The following is a 21,035-nucleotide window of genomic DNA, read 5'->3' as shown; positions in this document are numbered from 1 at the left end:
CCCATGTGTGATATGGCTTGGTTTCTTTATCCATCCTCCCCTGATGGATACATGGGGATTCCATAACCTGGCTATTATGAACAGTGCTGCACTGAACACTTGATGTAAATAAACACCAAAATACATGTTTGATGTAGATAAACATCTTCAAGAGATCAACCTCACATTCTGGGGGGTAAATACCCAGAGGCAAGGTTGCTGGATCACAGGGCGAGTCTATCTTCAGTGTCGTAAGAGACCTCCGTGTAGTTTTCCATAATGGCTGGACTCCTTTACCTCGCCGTTCCGCGTGCCCAGGGCTCCCCTTCTTCACCTGCGCACCTCAGCTGTAGGCACAGGCCGAGGAGATCCGCATGGAAAGCTCACACAGCTCCATTCCCAGGATCCGCTCTGAGGTGTGGGTGCGATGGTGATGTCCAACGTTTCATACATCTTAGCCCCTGTGTGTCTTTTGAGAAAAGTCTGTTCAGTTCCTTGATATTTTTGATCAGATTATTTTCTTTCTCCAGAGTTGCCTGAGGACCTAGTGTATGTTGGATATTAATCCCTTAACAATACATGGTGTGCAGATATCGACTCCCAATCTGTGGGTTGTCTCTTCACACTGTTGATCGTTTTCTTTGCTGTACAGAAACCTTCTATTTTGAAGTAATCCCATTTGCCTACATTTGCATTTGTTGCTTGCACATTTGGGGTCAAATTTTAAAAAAAACAGAAAGAAAGAAAAAGTCTTTCTCCAGCCCACTGCTGGGTAGTTCTCCCCTGTTTTCTTAAGAAGTTCTATATTTCCGACGTTATGACTGAGTCTTTAATCCATTCTGAGTTGGTTTTTCGATGTGGTCTGACATAGGGTGCACTTTTGTTCTTCTGCATGTGGATTTTCAGTTTTCCAGGAAGATACCATCCTTTCCGCAGTTGTATGCTTGGCCTTCCTTTCAAAACCACGTGACTTCTTTAGTGGGTCCTCTGTCCTGTCTCATTGGTTGATGAGTCTATTTTTATGCTAGGACCATGCAGTTTTGATTACTATTGCTTTGAAATCAGGTAATGTAATGCCTCCAGTTTTGTTCTTTGTAATTGCCTTGGTTATTTGAAGATTTCTGTGGTTCCTGATGAATGTTAGGGTTATTTTTGTATTTCTATAAAAAGTGACATTTTCATAGCAATTGGATTGAATCTGTAGATTGCTCTGGATAGTACAGATATTTTAACAATGTTAATTCTTTGATCAATGGACATGGGATATCTTTCCATTTATTTGTGTTTTCTTCAATTTTTTCATATATATATTATTGTTTTCACCTCCTTGGCTGAATTTATTCTGAAATATTTTTAGTATCTATTAAAATTATATTATTTTCTTGATTTCCTTTTTGGATAGGTCATTATTAGTATATGAAATGATAATGAGTTTTGTGTGTTAATTTTGTATCCTGCAATTTTGCTGCATTCATTTATTACTTCTAACTCTGTGTGTGTGTGTGTGTGTGTGTGTGTGTGTGTGTGTGTGAGAGAGAGAGAGAGAGAGAGACAGGGAGGGAGGGAGGGAGAGAAATCTTCAGGATCTTACATATATGAGATCATCTCACCAGCCAACAGTGACGATTTCGCTTCTCCCCTTCCTACTTGGATGCTTTTTAGTTCTTCTCTTGCCTGAGTGTTCTGGCAAGAACTTGCAGTACTCTGTTGAAAGAAAGTGGTGGAGCGGGCATCCTGGCCTTGTTCTGAATCTTAAAGTGTTTCAATTTTTCATCATTGAGTATATGGCCTTTATTGTGGTCAGGTACATTTCTTATACCTAATTGTTTGAGTGTTGTTTTTTTTCTTAAATAAATCATAAAGGGATGTTGAATTTTGTCAAGTGTTTTTTTTTTCTGCATTCATAGAAATGATCACACGGTTTTTATTCTTTATTCTGTCAATACTATGTATCCCATTTTTTTAGCATATTGAATAACCCTTGAATCTGGGGTTAAACCCCTCTTAATCACAGTGAACGATCCTTTTCATGTGTTACTAAATTCAGTTTGCCAGTTTTTGTTTTGAGAACTTTCGTGTATTTATGTTCAACAAGGAAATTGGCCTGTAGGTTTCTTTTCTTGTGATGTCCTTGACTGGCTTTGGTATCAGGGTATTGCTGGCCTTGTAAGAGAAGTTTGGAAATATTTCCCCCTCAATTTTTTGGAAAGAGTTTGAGAAGAATTTAATTCTTTCAATGTTTAATAGAATTCAGAAGTGAAACCATCAGACCCTGGGATTTTTATTGGTGAAAGAATTTTATTACTAATTCGACCTCCTTACTCATTATTAGTCTGTTCAAATGTCCTATAGATTCATGATTCGATCTTGGTAGGTTGTATGTGTCTGGAATTTGTCCATTTCTTATAGGTAATCAGTTTCTTTGGTTCATAGTATTCTCACGATCCTTTGAATTTCTGTACAATTGTAATATCATTTGCAGTGTCTCCTCTTTCATTTCTGATCCTACTGAGTCCTCTCTTTTTTCATAGTCTAGCTGAAGTGTGCCTATCTTGTTTATATTTTCAAAAAATCAACTCTTAGTTTCATTGATCTTTTTTAAAAATATTTTTTGGTTTTAGGTGGACACAACAGTTTTATCTTTTATTTTTATGTGGTGCTGAGACTCGAACCCAGTGCCTCACACTTGCAAGGCAAGTGCTCTACCACTGATCTGCAGCCCCAGTCCCTAGTCTCATTGATCTTTTAAAATGGGTTTTCTAGCCTCTATTTAATTTATTTATTCTTTGATCTTTGTTAATTCTTTCTTTCTGTTGATATTGGCCTCAATTTGTTCTTCTTTTTCTATTTCCCTGAGGGGTGAGAATAAGTTATTTATTGAAATCTTTCTTAAGTATAGGCTTTTGTTGCTAGGTTTTCCTCTTAGAATTGCTCTTCTTGAATCTGAAAGTCTGGGTATGTTGTGTTTCTGTTTTCATTTGCCCTGAGATATTTTTTAATTTCCCTTTTAATTTTTTCATTGGCCCATTAGTTGTTCAAGATCATAAGCCTTACTTTTCATGTTTTGTGAGTTTTCCCAAGTTCCTCCTGCTCTTTGAGTGATGCAGCTGGGTGGGGTGGCAGCAGGGCCCCGGGGTTAGGTGGAGCCTCTGGTTGGGATGGACAGGAGCTGTGCTTGGCTCAGTGGAGCACAGGCGAGGCTCACTCCCTGCCCACGCGGTGCTGTGGGGTGGGCTTTGAGGCTGGGCTGAAGCCTGTTGGAACTCCTGGTTGCAACATATCTAGCCTCTGCTCTTTGCCAAAATCATCTAGGGTTGGCAGAGTCTTGGAGTGGGCTTTGAGGCCTCCAAATGCTGCTGAACTCCTGGGTGTGGCACAAATAAAAATGGAAACACGACACACCAGAACAGGGGGTGCCGGGGCTTCCGGGCTGCCCTCCTAGTCTGCCCTCTTGCTGGCTCCTTGTCATTCTTGTGCATTTTTATAAGGACTGCAGTCGATATCGTGCGAATGTCCTAGCCTCATGTTCCTTCCCGCATTGAACATTAACATTGCTTTAAAATTTTGACGATAGATATCAGTAGTGCCTTGTTTTAATTCATATTTTTGGGCTGATGCAGAGGCTGGACATTTCCAGGCCCCTGCACTGACTGTGTCTCCCTTGGTGTGGATTTTTTTCATGCTCTAATTGGCAGTGGCTCAAATGGATTGTTTTTTGAGTTAATTTTTTTGGTTAATTTTTTATAATTAGATAATTGTTAAAAGATAACCCTTTGCATTCTAAGTGCTGCAGCCATTTCTCTCAGCTTTCTATTTCTTTCTTAATGTGATGCCTCATCGTTTTGAAGTTTATAATTTAATATAATCAAATATATTAATCTTTCTTTTTTTTGTTTTTTTTTTTTTGTTTTTGGAATGTCTTCTCTTGTTTAAAATCTATTAACTCATCATTCTCGCCCAGCCTTGATTATAAACTCCATTCTGTACTGCTTGCTTCTCTTATTCTGTAAAAAAAAAGAAATTCCATTAACCCATTGTAATATAAATTGAGTATCTAAATTAAAAGAAAACACTTTTTTTCTGAATAGATAATCTGTTTTCCCATCACCATTTATTAAATAACCCTTTCCTTCTCCACAGTTTTATTTTAAAGGTATCTAACATTCATTAAGCTCATTAAAAAGACATGCCCTCTGTGGCCCTTATTCTTTGTCTTTCATGCCTACTTCTCTGTGGCTTCTTTTGGTGCCCAAATCGTACCTCATATCTTGCTGAAGTCCACACAACTGAGAGGAGACAGACCCATGTCTGGGGAAATCACCAGACCAACAGGGGAAAGCGCAGGACCACGAGGCAGACAAGTCAAGCTCATGGTCGGAGCAGCCACGCAGAACTCAGGCCGGGCTCCCGGCTGCCGCAGCTCTGTTCGCCTCTCCTTCTGCCTCAGTTTTCCATCGAGCTGGACTGTCCCCCAGGACAGTTTTCCTGCTGCAGAGTCACAGACGGCTCACAGCCTCCCAGGTTTTCTCCCAGTTCTTCTCATTCAGATGCCTGAGGGTCACCTCACAGGGGCCCAGCTGCTGCACAGACCAGCCCCTGCAGCGGACGGCTCTCTTGCTCTTCTTAAAGTTCACCAACACCTTGCCCAGGTCCTCAGGTAGGAGCAGGGCTATCTGCTTCACAGCTTCTGGGGTTTGTTAAGATGGGTCAGGGTAGCCATCACTGCCGTCTGGTGCATGTGATCTGACAGGCTGTCTGGATTTTCGACTTTTCTCTGGATCCAGCCAGTCCATGGGACTCTGCTGAGCTGCCCCATCAGCCACAGGAACTGCCTCTCCATCACCTGAAGGGTCTGCTTTGCCATTCTTAAATTCTTATTTAAATTTTGTCCCAATTTGTATTTCCAATTCTATCCAAGGACATTTCTTTGTAAGGTTCTATCTTTAATGGTCCATCCATTGTACTAAAATGTCCTTTTTATTTTCTGTTATACTTTTAGAGAATACATATATTAAGTTCCCCATACTGTCACAGTTGCTTGGTTGTAACCTACTTCTTGGATTTAAATGGTGGTTGTTAAGGTCTTAGGACTGATAGGGAGATCCTGCTGGAATCTACGAGGAAAGAACAGGCAGGGAATGAGAACAAGAGGTAGAAGTAGTGGGGGCCGAGGTCGCCTGGCTGGGTGGGCCAGGCTGATGTGCAGGTGGGGTGGGGGGGACACAGGGGCTGCCCGGAGAGGGCACCCTTAACTTCTTCCTACCTTTTACTAAGAGCATCATGAGATTCATCTAAATTTAGGTTTAATGTCTGTTACTTTTCCGTGTACTTAACAGGAGGAGTCCATGTTTACAGCTGGGCAAATTTTGTATGACTTTTAGTAACTTAAGAGTTCACTAAAAAAAATCTATGATGAGGACTGAGATGTGGCTCAGCAATAGAGTGCCCACCTAGCACGTGCGAAGCGCTGGGTTCCATCCTCAGCACCTCATAAAAATAAAAACAAATAAAAATAAAGGTATTGTGTCCAACTACAACTAAAAAAATCTATGATAAATATTCATAGCAGCTCTATTCATGATCATCCCAAGCTGGAAGCAGCCCAGCAGTAACTCAGGTGGGTGCCTGACCTGCACACTATCCAGCAGATGCTGGCCAGCACAAGAGGGTGTGGACCGTTGTCACACACAGCCGTCCCCTCGGAGATGCCAAAGGAGCTGCCTCAAGTGTTGCCACAGTAGGACGCCGACGTCCAGCATGCTGGGAGAAGCAAGACAACGGGCAGAGAGGGGGCGGTGACTTGCCAGGTCAGGAACCAAGGGAAGGGCAGCAGAAGGTCTGTGGGTGAGGGGACCGCGCACTGAGCACAGGAGTCCACACGCGTCTGAGCATATCAGGACTCACAAAACTGGATCATGGGGAAAAGCCAAAGGCACTGCATTTGAATTTAAGAAATAAAGTGAAAACACATGTTTAGTTTTCTTCCTAAAGGCAAACAATATGGGGAAGAATAAGGAAGGAAGGAAAATAAAATCCAAAACCTACCTCTGTGCAGAATGATTTGAGAAATTATTCCTATCCAATTTAAGAGTAGATAATACAAAAAAAAAAAAGATAGGTGTGTATTTGAGTTTGTTATTCTTTAATAGTCAACATCCAGGTGTTAAATTAAAATCCCTAACAACTTGGTAATAAAGCATAAAGTCTTGATCTAAATAATCTTATAGAGACTTTAAAAGCTACTTTCATATATATTTAATAGAATATATATATATATATATTTAATGAAAAAATGTAAATGAATGCTAGGCTTTAATTGCACAGCTAACTTGACCTTCATTATAACATCAGTGCCTTTCAATGTGTCTAGACTTTTCTATAAAATAGATCTATTAAAAATAAACCAGTGTTAAATCTGAAGAATGAGTTTAAGGAAGAGCTGAGAGGATGGAATGATCTGGCACGTTGGTGGAGCGGTGTCTGTCCACCTGTCCTGCGAGCTGGTCTTCAGTCAGAAGCGTCTCCTGCTGATGGTTTCCCCTTTCACGCCGGTGGCCCGGTGGCCTGGCAGGCACTGTGCCGACAGGAGAAGTAAGCCACTCAGCCCCGATGTGTGAGAGGGGATGCACCCTGGGAGATGTCTCCAGTCATTGCTAAACCCCTTTGACCCTGGGCTCTAGGATCTCTCCGTTTACGTGACATCTGGGAAAGGCAGCACAGTGACACAGGAGGGATGGAGAACAGGTCTTGGGGGACAGGGCTGGGCCAGGGGATGTGGCTCAGAGGAGAAGCAGGAGGGTGCTGTGGGCACCAGACGGCTCCGCATCCTGACTGCGATCTTAGTCTGGCCACACACTGGCCAGAGTCCAGGCAGAAAACAGATGGCCAGTCGTTCTTGTGTTTTATTTTGAGAGCGAGTCTTACTAATTGCCCAGGCGGGGCTTGAGTTTCTGATCCTCTTGCCTCAGCCTCCCGAGTCATGGGTGCCACTTGGGTCTTTGGCCCATGTGAAGGCAGGAGGCAGTGAAATCAGCACCAGAGGCAGCAGCTTGGGGCCAGGGGGAGGGGAAGCCAGGAGAACTTCCTTCGCCTTAAGGGGCAGGAGAGGAGGCAGTTCCTGAGTGGAACAAGAGCTGTGGCTGGAGGAGGGTCCCCGGCCTGCAGCAGACAGGCTTTGTGGGAGAATGCCAGCCCGGCCAGCCGCAGCCTGCAGGGAGCTGGCTGGGAGGAACTCAGCCTCTCACCCTCCACCTGCTGTGCCTGGTGCCAGCCAAGCCCAGCTGAGAGCCAGGGGTGTGAGAGTCCAGCTGAAGCCCCTGGGCACTGTGCAGAGCAGAGAGCAGAAAATGGTCTCAGCACAGTCCCCAGTCGGAGCCTCGGCACCCCTTGAGTGAAGGCCTCGAGCCACTCAGAGCCCTGGAGAGGCCGGTTGCCCCGCCCAGGATCTGAACCGCTGGCTTCCCATAGGAGGCTGTGGTGGGAGGGAAACAGAGACGCCCTGCACTGAGCTGCCGAAGTTCATGCTGTCCCATCGGGGAGGCCCCCGTGGACAGTCTCTCACCGTCCATTCTGTGCCCCCTTCCCTGCCAGCATCGGTGCTGGCAGCGTCGTTCCCTGGTGAGGCGCTCAGCCTGCCTTTCCACAGCTTCTCAGTCCTGGTGTGCGTCTCTGTTGGGCCACGGCGTCTGGATCAAGTCACAGTGTGTGTCCTGTGGCTCGGCGCCCTCCCCCACAGGAGGACTGGACTGCGTCAGGGGCAAGGCCTGCAGCCATCTGTCAAGTCAGCAGCTCCAGATGACGGGGCAGGACCACCAGCCCCTGTGCATGGAGTCCATCACCACCCTTCTTCACGGCAGAGGGGTCCCTTGGTTGAAAGCTGTGCTGCGGCGGGACGTCAGGGAGACGGGGCAGCATCCTGGAGGTCCCCAGGTGATGGGTGTGGAGACGCACGTCAGGCAGGGGAGGCAGATTTGCACCAGGGATCTGGTGTAACCTTGGCCAGGTGACTCTACAGTCCACCCAGAGGAAGGCGCAGGCTGGCCTCTGCTGTTGGCAGGCAGCACCAGCTCAGCTCAAGGTCAGGAGTCCACATTTCAACCTGCCCTGCTGCCCCATTCCTGTGACTGGCCATGCTCATTGTGTTGGAAGGGCTGCACGTCAGCCCTGGGTTACTTGGGGTGATGAGTGACAACACAAGTCACTTTCCTCCCTGTCGGGAGCCACTACACAAGGGCATCTGCATGGGACGCACATTTCTTTCAGATCTGTGATTGAGATCCACTGGGGGCCTCTTCCAGGCCTTTCTGTCCCCAGTCTTTTAATCTCATTCTCCCTGAGTCCCTGACCAGCCAGCCAGCCAGCTGTCACCGCCCGCAAACCCACACACAGCGTCATGCCTTCTATGCGCAGGTCCCTCTCTCTGGCCACACTGCTCTCGGTCCCTGGTGGGGCAGGGCCCTGAGGGCAGGACTGGCTTTCCTGGGAGGTGGGGCAGCATGTTGGGTGGCCATCTGCTAGCCAGGCCCGGATCTTTCTTGTCACTCAAGCACCAAGAACTTCCTGAGGTGCAGGTGTGGGTGGAGGGAGCCCGTGGGGGCAGGAGCAGGTGCCTTGGACGTCTCAGGCCCGTTCACATGTACTCTTTGCCTTGTTCAGACCCGCTTGGGCCTGGCCTCTCGTGGGCCATTTCCACGTAACGGAGTGTCACATCCAGCTCCGTGACTCCCCTGTTTGGCCTAGGTGGTATGGGTTCACGGTCACTTTTGTCTTGTGGTCAGGCATTCAGACTGTCCAGGCCTCTGCAGCAGGCTGAGGGCAGGGCCCTGTGTCCCAACTCTAGGGGTCTGTGTGAGGCGCTCCTTGTGAGGTTTTTGGAAGGGCCCACGTAGCCTCCCTTCACCACAGGTGCCTGTGGTAGCATTGGGCACCTGGGTCAGAGGCCCACGCGGGACAGCGGTTGGCGTTCCAGCCTGGACCACCTGTAACTGATGGTACTGTCTACGCCTCGGTCACATTTGGCAACCTTGTGAGTTACCTGCAAATGGATCAGAGCAGCAGGAGCAAATTGTCCCCCATCTGGGACACTCTTCCAGCCCATGCCTCTTCCTTTGTGATCAGTGGCACCCCCACCTGGGGGGATGTTCCCACCCAACATGCCGCAGACCGCCGGGTCCCTAGGAACTCTGCAGCACGCAGGCCTCGCACCGTTTCAGGTCTGTCACTTCCACTTGGGCTACGCGTATCTTCCTAGAGCCCCCAGGACATCCGCTACCAGACCAGTCCAGAAGTGGGCACGAGGTTGGTGAGAGTGAGAGGAGAGGACAGCGAGGGGGACTCCAGGGACTGGGCAGGGAGAGTCCGCCCCAGGGCCTCCACCTCTCCCTCCCCCTAGACCTCCCCCAGAGCCCTGCCCCCTTCCTTGCCAGCCCCCCTGGTGCCCGAGACCCACGGCTGCCGCCTCTGGGAACGGGAGAGACTTTGGGAACAGCGGGACATGTGCACGCTGCTTCTCCCTCTCTGCTGAGGGGTCACTTGCCACAGTGGGTCTGCACTGGACTCCTGGAAGGGAAAGGTGGATGGGGAACGGTGCTCGGCCCCCCGCAGGGGTGACCACAGGAGGCAGTGCTGGGGGGCTGGCGCTGTCAGGAGTGAAATCTCAGCAGGCTCTTTGTGATCTGGGTTAGTTATGGCTACTCGTGGGTTTGCTAGTAAAAATATGTACTGTTTTATAAATTGGGTTTATTTGTGTTGATTATAAAAGCCACATGTGCTCAAAATGGAACATAGTGGAAACCCATAAAGAAAAATGATCTACCCATAGCTGTCATAGCTGGAGATGGCTACTATTAATATTTTGATATTTATACTTCCTTCAGAATGTGTGTGTGTGTGAGTGAATGCACACACATTCACGTACACTATGGTATGAGGTACCACATGAGACCATATGAGGTACACATTATGTTGTTTCTCACAGAACATTATATCAGGAGTACTTTCATGTGTCACCATGGGCAAAAGGTGCGACTTATGCAGTCCAGGGGAGAAATAGAGAATGTCCACATGCTTCTGCCCTTTTCAATGCTTATTCACTCAAATCACTCAATACCATTTCACTCTATAGGGTCTTTTTTTAAAAAAAAAATATTTATTCTTAAGTTTTAGGTGGAAACAATATTTTTATTTTACATTTATGTGATGCTGAGGATTGAACCCAGTGCCTTGTGCATGTTAGGCGAGCGTTCTGCCACTGAGCCACAACCCCAGCCCCTCTATAGGTTTTTAATGAAGAAAAATGACAATCCTTAATGCTGGGCACTGCAATAGACATGATCAATTCACAGCAAACAATTCTAGATTAATTAATTCTAAGCACTGCGAACACACTTAATCTTGGAAGGCTAAAGACAGACTTCCCTCTGTGTGCCAAGTTCAAGTGTCAGGTCAAAAGTCTCAAGTCTTGGGCTCTAAGTCCAGCAGGTGCACACTCACTCAGACCAGGGTGATCACATCAGGAACCAAGGCAGGCTTCTCCTGGGGTGGAGCTGACGGCGGGTCATAGGGAGAAGTTGGGGCTCTCACCAGGGTCAAGATGTGGCTGTAGAGTTTGAGAGCGGTGAAGAAAATGCAGAGGATCAGCAAACGATGAGAAGTGTTGGGATCCGTCCAGGTCCTCACCAGGCTGTCCAGCTCGTGGGCATCAGAGTCAACTGGCTGGATCCCCGTTCATGAGCTCTATTATTTATACTAAATTTTGAGACTCTTGACCCCACTTTCAATCCTTATTAGCTACCACCGGATTTCTCAGTGACATCATTTACCCTGGGGTTAAAACATCTGTTCTGGTGGTCCCACCCTGATCTTCTCGCCTTTCCCTCTTTTCGGGAAGGAGAGCCTGCCAGAGGCTTCACTCTGAGTTTGTCAGGGTTGGGGGAAGTAACTTGTTTGTGCCTGAGGGCCACACTGGAGGGCTCCTTTAGGTGCTCCAGGTGAGACTGCAGGTTTCAAACTGGAGTTTTTTAAATGGAGTTGCTTAGGCTCAGGCCTAAGGCCATCCTCATATCATGTCACTGAAAAATGTTTGAAATGAATTTTTGGTGGCCGCACAATGCTTTGTTAACAGAGAGGTTCATGAGGGTGCTTCGTGTCAGCCTTTAATATCGCTGTTTAAAACCCCTACTGATTTCATAAGCAAAGGTCAGTTTCTTACTGTCGCTTAGATTTGCATGTCCCCATTGCTATTGGGGTCGTGTGGTTTTCTTCTTTAAAAGTCAGATGTACTTCTCTAAATTGTTTGCTCGTGTTCTTTGTCTATCTTCTGCTTTTAAAATCTGTTACCCCAGCTTCATTGAAGTGTACTTAATAGAAAATAAACTCATTTCTAAATGGGAGTGTAACGGGCTTTGGCAGTCATGCAGGTGTAGACAGCAGGCATTTTTGCTGTGCTGGCGATGGGAACCTGGGCCTCTGGTCACCGCTGACCTGCCCCCGTCACTGTCATTATCAGAGGTGGGTTCCCGCAGACGTGCTGTTGGGCTGACCTCCTCTCCCGGGCCATCCGGTCAGGCCTCACCCTCGTGTTGCATGCTCTGCTCTCCATTAGTCCTGCCCTGGCTGGTGGGCGTTGGGCTGGTTTGGGTTTGGGGCCAGCGTGGGAGATGCTCCTAGGAACACCCACAAACAGGTCTTGTGTGGACACGTGTTTCTGTGGCTCGTGGGCACATGTCTAGTGGTGCTGTCACCAGATTGTGTGGCGAGCATTCATTTACACTTGTGGCACCATCAGCCTGTTCTCCAAAGTGCCCGCGTTGCCCTGCGCCTTGGCCTGGAGTGAGAAGGTGCCAACGGCTCCACTGCTGGCCAGGTGCCTCCGTCTTCCGTTCTGGTGATGTGCGGACGGGTCTCCTTCGGGTGTGAGTTGCAGTTTGCTGATGATTTAACGGCACTGACCCTGTTTCCATGTGACATTGGCCTTTCATGTACCTTACCCATGTGTTTTATTGGTGCATTCTAACTGTGTGTGACGGGGGAGTCACTGCCACATGTTGTACATGCACACGATGTGATTTGGCCCATTCAAGGCCACACTGTCTTCCAGCTCTTGATTTGCCTTCTGCATAGTCTATTAGAGAGAATTTCACTGAACATTCTATTTGATTTATTGTGCCTTTCATTTCCAAGATTTCTGTCTTGCTTTCATTTCAATATCTCTATCTCTGTATTAAATTCTCATTAATATCCTGCATACTTCCTAAATTCATTTAGTTGTTTTTCTGTGTTCTCTCAGAATTTATTGATCATTTTTCTAATCATTCTTTTGATTTCTTAATCTGGCATTTCATCTACTTCAGTGTCTTTGGAGTCAGTTGCAGGTGAATTATTAACTTCAGGAGGATCCCGTTGTCTTGTTTTTTCATACTTCTCGTATTCCTGTGTTGGGGTTTGTGCAGTCTGTTGGGATGGATTTTTGATTGATGTCTTTCATTAATTTAAGGAATGTTCTTTCTATTCCTTATATGCTAATATATATTGAATTTTTAAAAATACTTTTCCAAATAAATTTTGATGAATAAATAAGTTTTTCCTCCATTACCCTACTAATATGGTGAATTACATTCATTGATTTTTCAAAAGTTAAACCAACCTTTGTGTCTTAGGATTAAGGTTCACTTGGTTGTACCTCATTATCCATTTTATATATTGTTGGGTTTACTTGCTAAATTTTGTTAAGAATATTTTTGCATGTTTTTCCAAGAGTGATATTTGCCTAGTAGTGCCTTTTCTTATAAAATCTCTGGATTTGGGATCAGAGTAACACTGGTCTCAAAAAATGTTTTCTTCCTGAACTCTGCCATCAGACTGGCATTAATTTATTAAACATGCAATTGAATTCACCTGAGAAGCCAACTGCACTGGGACTTTTCTTTGGGGAAATATTTTAAGTCACAAATTAAATTTTGAAAAGACTAACATAGATCTATTCAAATTTTCTCCTCCTTTTTGGGTCATTTTGGTAATTTGTGTTTTTCAAAATAATCCATTTCATCTTATTGCCAGATGTACCAGCATAATGCTACTTGTAACATTCTCTCATCATCTTTTACGTTGACAGAATAACTGTGAAGGTCGCCTGTGGAGTCCCAGTGCACTCTCAGCTGACTCCATTGTTGTCAACATCTTTCATCACTGCACTTTCACGATTAGTGAATCAGTATTAATATATATGTCAACTAAGGCCCTTAAATTACTCATATTTCCTCAGTTTTTCTCTAAAATCTTTTGTTGTTGTTGTTATTGTAGGACATTATTTTGGGATGCCCCATTACATTTTGGGATGCCCTTAGACTCCTCTTGATTATGACAGTTAATCAGGATCTGGTTGTTTAGGGACCTTGCAGGCTTTGAGGATTACTGGTTAGAGATTTTAAAGAATGTCTTTACTTTGGGATTTGGCTGATTAGACAGCAGCAGCGTGTCTTTTGTGAGAAAGGCCACAGAGGTGAAGTGCATGGTCACCACATCACTCCAAAGGTGCTTGGTATCCGTATGACTTTTCGATATTGACGGTGACCTTGATCACCCAGCTAAAGGTCATGTTCTTTCCAATTTAGGTTTATTATGTTATAAATGTGACTCTTTTATGAAAGCATAAATTTAAATCTTTAAAAATCCATTCTGGGAGCTGGGGTTGTGGCTCAGTGGTAGAGTGCTCACCTAGCACATGTGAGGCGCACTGGGTTCAATCCTCAGCACCACATAAAAACAAAAAAATAAAATAAAGTTATTGTGTCCATCTACAACTTAAAATTTTTAAAATTATTATTATTATTTATTATTATATTCGGATAATCTCTGTTTTTCAGTTGAAGAATATGGTATATTAACATTGAAAAGAATATTCAGATGTTCAGTTCGAGTCTCCATTTATTCTTTGTCCCCTCGGTTTTTAAAATTTTTCTTCTGTTTTGTTTTCTCTTTATTCTTTTCCTCTTGCCTTCTTTTTAGATGATCTGAATATCTTAAATATTCCATTTTAATTTTCTTGTTATTTTTAGGTATATTTCTTTGCATCATTCGTTGTTGCTCTGAGGTTATAATGTGCACTCCTAACTTGTTCCAGTTTGCATAGAGCTGATCCTGTACCCTCACATAAAACAGAAGCTGTGCAGGCATATAGGTCTTGTTCTGCCCGCCATGCCGTTCACACTATGGAAGTAGTGCCTGTGCAGAAACCCCACAAGACAATGTTAGCTGTAGAGTCACAGGTACGCTAAGAGATAGCAAAGAGTCCTTCCTCTTCTCGGACATTTGTCCATTCCAACCCTTTCTCCTTCCTTTCTGAGGAGCCAGGGCCATCTGCTGTCATTTCCCTTCAGCCTGAGGACTTCCCCCGCCGAGCTGTTGGTGGCTAATGATGGGTCACCTTGTTTTTGTTTTTACTTAGAATGTCTGATTTCTTTTTCGTTGCTGAAGGATATTGTCTTGGACAGGAAGCCCATGGGTGCCATTTCTTTCCTTCAGCGCTATCTGGCCTCGTCCCCAGCGCTGGCCTCCCGTTGTTCTGGATGGAAACAATCGCTGCAGTCCCTGCTGCAGTGTGTAATGAGGCGTTCTTCTCTTGTAGAATTCAAGATTCGCCTTTGAGGGCCGCAGCTGTGGCTCAGTGGTGGAGCACGTGCCTAGCACACGCGAGGCTCTGTGTTCCATCCTTCGCACCACATATAATACATAAATAATAAATAAAAGTATTGTGTCCGTCTCAACTGAAAAAAATTAGGGAAAAAAAAGAGTCACCTTTGAGTCTGACTTACAACTTAGCACTGATGCTGTGCCTTTGCATGGCTTTGTTGTGTGTGCCTGCTGCTTGGTGTTTGTGTTGTGTCCTAAATCTGTAGATATATATTTTTAATCAAATTTGGAAAAATTTGTCCTTCGTGTCTTTAAATATTTTTTCTTCCCCACTCTCTTTCTCCTCTCCTTCTGTGATTCCAGCTACATGTATATTAGACCCTCTGGTGTTCTATAACATGTTTTTGAGTCTCAGATGAGATTTCCTATCTTTTGACTTATTATGAGCATATTTGCATTCATTTCATCAGGGACAGTTATTATCATTGCTTTTAAAATCCTTGTCTGTTAGTGTTAACATTGGGTTATCTCTGTTGATTTTTTTTTCCCTTAGTGTATGCTCCATTTTTCTTGTTTATATTTGGAATGCATCTTAGAAATTTGGAATGGTCGATTCAGGAGATAATAAACTTGGATATCTTTCCTAATGAATGTAGTATATTTTGTTTTAGCCACTGTATTGGTTGGACTCAAACTGCACACTCTGTTTCTTTGGTGGCAGTCCTGATCTGAATTCAGCTCCTCTGTGCTTATCTGAGGTGTTTGGAGTGTTTTCTGAGCATGGGAGCTTCGGGAGCCAGGCAGAAATGTGGAGAGACAGATGAAGGGATTCCTGTCTGGCTCTTTCCCTTCTAGGACTTTCTCCCTAGGGACCACGGGTAACCAGCAATTGGCCTTCTACTTTCCAGACCAGAAAGGCTTCTTTTTCAGTTCACTTTTTTGAACTGGTGCTCGTGCCCCACCTCATGCTGCAGTACTAGCCTGAGGCTGGAAGGACTGAGAGCAGCCCACCTCCCCTCTCTCAGCGTGGATTCCCACCAGCCTTTCCTGCTTCTGTTCACGGTGCAGATGTCTTTGGTGTTAACCCAGAGTGCACCTTGATTACCTGCAGGAGAGTTGGTCCAATAGAATCTCATGCTACCACTACTGGAAGAAGTCAGGTTTTAGTATTTTCATATTAATTTCCAAAATAAACATTTTGTTTGATGATGTTAGTGGTTTATTGTGCCTAGTTACAGTAGATAATGTTGTTTGGCTGTTTGATATTTCTGTTTTACAAACATTTTTTACTTTGATATAATTAAATAGTTTAGGGTTTCTTATTTAAGAATAAATTCCTTCCTATTCAAGTATCAAATAAGTATATACCTAGGTTTTCTTCTAGGTTTTTTTTTGTGTCGCAGTTTTAAATTTAACTTTTAATCCATTTTAATTTACTTTAATATCTGGTACCAAGGGAAAATCTCATTTGATATTTTTCCCCAAAAGAAAGGCAATTTGGTAAGCAATATATTGATGCTGATTCTATTTTTAATAGTAGCCATAATGTTCCTGTAATAGGAAATTAATTTCCAACTTGCTGAAATTTAGGATGGAAAATAATATTGTCAAATTACATCAAAGTTTGGGAAAGAAAAACTGTGTAAGAAGGAAACATTTTTGTGTGTGTGAATAGTAGCACACCAAACCCAGGACCCTTGTCTAGCTGACCTTGTCTCGGTGCCCGACAAATCCACGCGTCGGTCTCCTCACTGCCATGAACACGTGCCAGAAGCAGGAGTGATGGCCTCTGCCCACCATTAGCTGCTCTGATCATGACCAGTAACGGTGCTTTGGATCCTGAATGGTGGGTGATGACCAGGAGGGAGACGCGGGGTGAGTCCAAGGCACTGTTGTGAGGGTCAGGGAGGAACGAGCGCGAGCGAGGCTGGTTTCAGATCTGACTACGCACCACAAGGGGGATGGGAAAGGACTGGGGATGTGGCAGTGGCACAGGAAGCCCATAGAGGGTCCAGGAGAGGGAGGAGCAGAGCCCTTTTGAGAAGCTGCAAGGGCCATGTGCTGGCTCAGACAGCAGCGGGTGCCGCGGGGAGGCTAGAGGCCAGCAGGGCCAAGCCTCGCAGGCTTGGAAGTTCCAGGACAGGTGTTATCCGAGGAGCGGTGGAGAGGCACGGGATGATTTTAAGCAAGGGGGTCATCTGATCAGATCTTCATTTCAAAAAGTTCTGGCTGGCGGGAATATGGAGTAAGGCAAGAGCATTGGAGAGAGGCAAGACAAGTACAGGGAGACTAGTTAGGAGTTGGTTGCAAAACCCCGTGTTAGAGAAGACTGGCGCTCGGTGCTGTGTGGTGGACGGACAGCTGGCCGGCTGCCCATGGAACAGTCCAGACTGAGTCTCAGGCTCCTTACTTTGTTTCCCATCGTCCCTTTTCACTTGCTGAGAGACTAGTTCTTTTTCCTGAAGGAAACACGGGCAGACCTGGCCTTCTCAGGTGGTCTTGAGCATACCAAGACCTCTGTTTAGAAACGCGGCAGCCTGAGTCCTGGCACTCACACCCGTAGGCAGGATTTCATGTGGACTGTGCTCCTGCCACCTGTGAGGGCATTGCAGGCGAGAGCAAAGGGGCACGATGGCAGCTTCCCCTGTGTCCACCTTGCACAGGAGGGAGAGGAAGAAGACGGGCTCGAGTTCTTAGATGGCACCCCCCAGGGTCTGGGCCCAGCGAGAGTCTAAAGTATGGATTTCACATTTGATGAAGGCAAGTGCATCTCCTTCCCAGCTGACTGACGGTCCCTTCAGTCTGTTGGCTCCTCCGGGTGGCCCTCTCAGTTGGGACTGCGATGCCTCGTGTGGGTCTGTGTGCACCTGCTCTTGCCCTCGAAGCATCCTCTGGAAGCCTCAGGAATACTCTCCCGATGACTGAAGGGGAAGCCAGCCAGTGCCCCACCCCCAATCCACGCTGGCAGCTCCCCTTTCACTTGCAAGATTTCTAGGTGGACACACATCACTATCCTAATCGTAGGGGACACGTGTCAAGATCCTTGAGAGGAACTGTCACTGCGCAACAGCTCACTCTGTTCCCTGCACAAGGGAAGCCGACTGGTCCAGAGGTGAGGGGTGGGACTGGATTGGGATGAGCTGGTTACCGGACCCTCCCTGAGAGGGCCACCTTGCCAGGAGCTGCCTTAGGGACAGTTTCTAGAGGAGCTGGGTGACCACAGGCGGGTGGGCACCTACTCACAGGTGGACCATCTGGTCCTGATCTCCTGGTGGTGGGAGGTTTTCCAGCTCTGCAGTTCTCCGCGGGCCATTCTTGTCACTGATTGGCTTGCCCCAGGGCAATTCCGGGGACATGGCACAGTGCACAGGGTAGAGAGGGAGCTGCCCCGAGGTCCTCCTGCTGGTGAGCAAACTCAGGATAATAATAAAAAAAAAACTTACTTCACGTGATTATCATGGAAGACGAGCTCAAGTGAAGTCAAATAGGAGTCAGGCCCCAGACCCCGTCTCAATGCTTCAGAATCACAGCCCCCAGGTGGGACCAGTTCCTTACCCAGGCTTCAGGGGCGCAGGCAGCCTCTGGCTGCCCTCAGCTCAGGGTTGGAGTTTGTGGAGCACTGAAAGTTCTTCCCCAGCAACCTTCTCTCGCTCGCGCTCCTGGAGGTTTTAATCCCTGCATGGGGTAATCAGTCGTCTACCCAGCGCTCACCCGGGCAGCCTGTCTCGTGCCCACTTGGCACCTCATAGCTGTAGTCCAAGGGTCTTCACCAAAATGAGCTTTTTCCCTCCTGCTGTGGCTGGATGGGCGATACTAGTGTGTGGGTGACCACACAGAAGGTCAGGCTGTGTGGCACCCCTGTGGGTCGTCCAGCCTGCGAGGAGAAGCCTGATGCTTTTTCTTTATCCCCTGTCCTTCTCCTCCGGGGCCCACTGCTCCGCTCTCTTACAGGTGAGAACAGAGGATGGGAGAAGGAAGCCCCTTGTCTGGTCAGCCAGCCGGAAGGGACGGAGTGGGAGTTGCACTCGGGCCTTTCTGAACCCTGCACCGGCTCATACTGGTTGCTCCTGCTGGCCTCATGTGACTCCAAAAACACTGGGCCCTGAGTCATGGGAACATATTGATTTGGGAAATTTGTTGTGGACCAGTTTTCCAATTATTTGTTCCTGCTGAGACTTTATCTGCACAGCTTTTCTGCTGCTGCCTCTTGGCTTCATTCACCTGAATTTATCATCTTGATGTTTGGCAGTTGAGAAGCCCAATCCCCACTCACAGGGCTGGAATCCAGAAGTCACAGGGCCCTGGGGGAGCTCTTGGGGAAATCCATTTCCCATTTTGTGGCTTCTACAGGCCACCTGCTCCTCAGCCCTTTCCTCCCTCTCCCAGCCACCAATGCCACCTCCTTTCCTGGCTGCAGCTTTCTCCATTTTTAAGAACTCACGTGATTAGCTGGCACCCCCCTAACTGAGGGTACTCCTCCACCCCAGGTCCACCCTTGTCACGTGGACGAAGTCCCTTGGCTGTGTGAGGTAAGGTGAGGTGTCTACAGATCCGAGGGTCGGGACATGAGCACCTAGGGGCCTACTGACCACAGCCACTGAATGAGCCTGAAACAAAGTGGACCTTAGAATTTAACCAGCTCCCCTCTTTCCTTCCTGGCATGTGCCACCACCAATAGACATGGAGACGGAGAGCGTCGAGGCGGGATCTGTTTGTTTTTTACTTACTTTAAAAAAATCAATTTGTAGTACTCTTTTACTAAATGATTTTGTTTACCTTGGGTTTGAAATGTCATATAAATTCATTGCTTCCATTTCCAATTCAATATTAAGCATCTAATCTGTGTGGTATTATAGAAAAAATGTTTAATATTTTTGCTTTCTTTTAATCTAGATTTGGACTTAAAACCACCAGTAAAATCAATTGGAAACATTTTTTAGCATCATTTAATGAGCCTCAGGAGTTTGAAGTCAGTTATATGGTTTCCTCAAAAAAACCAAGTAGGTATGTAAAAAAGGAAACTTTAAATTTGGTTACACAAATCATAATATGTAAAAGGTTGAAGAACATCTGAGTGATTCTTTTTTCCATTTCTTGAATGACCAATTAGTCTCCATTGAATAATTATCAACTTTTACATACCGATTATTTTTCATACATTTTCTTATTGGGAGAAGTAAGACCTGAAGAGCCGGTGAGCGAGTCTCGTGCTTGGGCGGGGGTGTTGGGGGAGCTGGAGGGCTCCCGGAGAGCACCGCCTCCCGTGGTGCCCCAAGCTCTGGGGGTGCCCTCGAGTCCCATGGAAGGGGACAGTGCTGACGGTGTCCAGCACTGTGAGGCACAGGTGTCCTGGGTCCTGGGCATGTCTGCATCACTCTCAGATGTGCTGTGACTTCAGCTCACACAACCGCACAGACCTGGGGGTGGGGGGCACAGAAATGTGCAAGGGAGGACTTACCAGGGTGTTTTGGAACTTAGACGCTCGTTCTCAGAAGTCCTTTGCTTCTGCATTCTGTATGGATCCCCCCATGGATCTTAAGAGAAAACCCAGGCTTCCTGATGTCACATGGCACCAAGAGCACTGTGCTCTGTTGTAAAGCAAAATGCTCCACACAGGCAATGCCCGTTTCCCTGGGTCCCTTCCCTGTCTGGGGATCTCTTTAGTATTTAGTGACTGCCCTGGTCATCAGCCTTCCAGTTACTCGGAGCCCCTTCCTGCTCCTGGGATGCCACTCTGTGAGTCCCTGGTATCTGGGTGAGTGAGCTATGACACACTGTCTATGGCAGGTCTGTGGTCTCTCTCCTGGTCTTTTTTGAAGTCAGAATCACAGATTTGCAAGATGACTGACCAGCATGGGGGCAGGGCACGGGGATGGTGCCACTAATGGATGCTGAGAGGATCACACCCATAGCGGCTGAGTGACAGCGGGACAACACAAGCACTTTCCACTTCTGGCAAGAGTCGTCTACAAAGAAAGTATTATTATAGTTGTTGTGACGGGCTTGTTTTTTGCATTAAGAAAGGACAAAGTTCAAGAATATAATCTTTCTCCTGTTTCTCTCCTAATCCATTATAGCCTTGGCTCAAGAAACCAACCTCAGAAGGAAAATATTGTCACCAAGTTATTTAGACACGGTGAAGACAGCTACATGGCGTTGAAGAAAGCGTTACTGATAATCAACACTGTAAGATTTGAAACCCTTCTCATTGAAAAGCTCTTTGTTTCTAAGAAAGCTAACACTCAGAGCAAGACCAATAAAAACTCTGTACTCACCCATTTATCCATCCAGCGAACGTTTTTGAGCTCCTGCTGTATGCTGGGGCATGCAGGACTCAGCTCAAAAGCTGAGCCTTGCTTGTTTGGTGCCAAACGAATTGCAGTGCAGAGAGCCAAGGGCCATCAGCAGGGAGAGGGTGGCAGGGCCAC

The 21,035-nt window shown here is 46.4% G+C and overlaps 1 protein-coding gene across 1 annotated transcript in view; it reads left to right on the top strand.

Annotated features, from left to right (window-relative positions):
• The window catches only part of LOC143398582 (EF-hand calcium-binding domain-containing protein 6), a 96,962-nt gene that overhangs the window by 63,934 nt on the left and 11,993 nt on the right, over positions 1-21,035 (top strand). The window contains exons 11-12 of the mRNA XM_077109279.1: positions 19,501-19,611; positions 20,685-20,793. Of these exons, the coding sequence (XP_076965394.1) occupies positions 19,501-19,611; positions 20,685-20,793 (220 nt within the window). The remainder of the gene's footprint in view (positions 1-19,500; positions 19,612-20,684; positions 20,794-21,035) is intronic.

This window comes from Callospermophilus lateralis, chromosome 4 (assembly GCF_048772815.1).
Source record: "Callospermophilus lateralis isolate mCalLat2 chromosome 4, mCalLat2.hap1, whole genome shotgun sequence".
NCBI lineage: Eukaryota > Metazoa > Chordata > Mammalia > Rodentia > Sciuridae > Callospermophilus > Callospermophilus lateralis.
The sequence above is the reverse complement of the archived record's forward strand: the minus strand, read 5'-3'. Positions and strand labels throughout refer to the sequence as shown.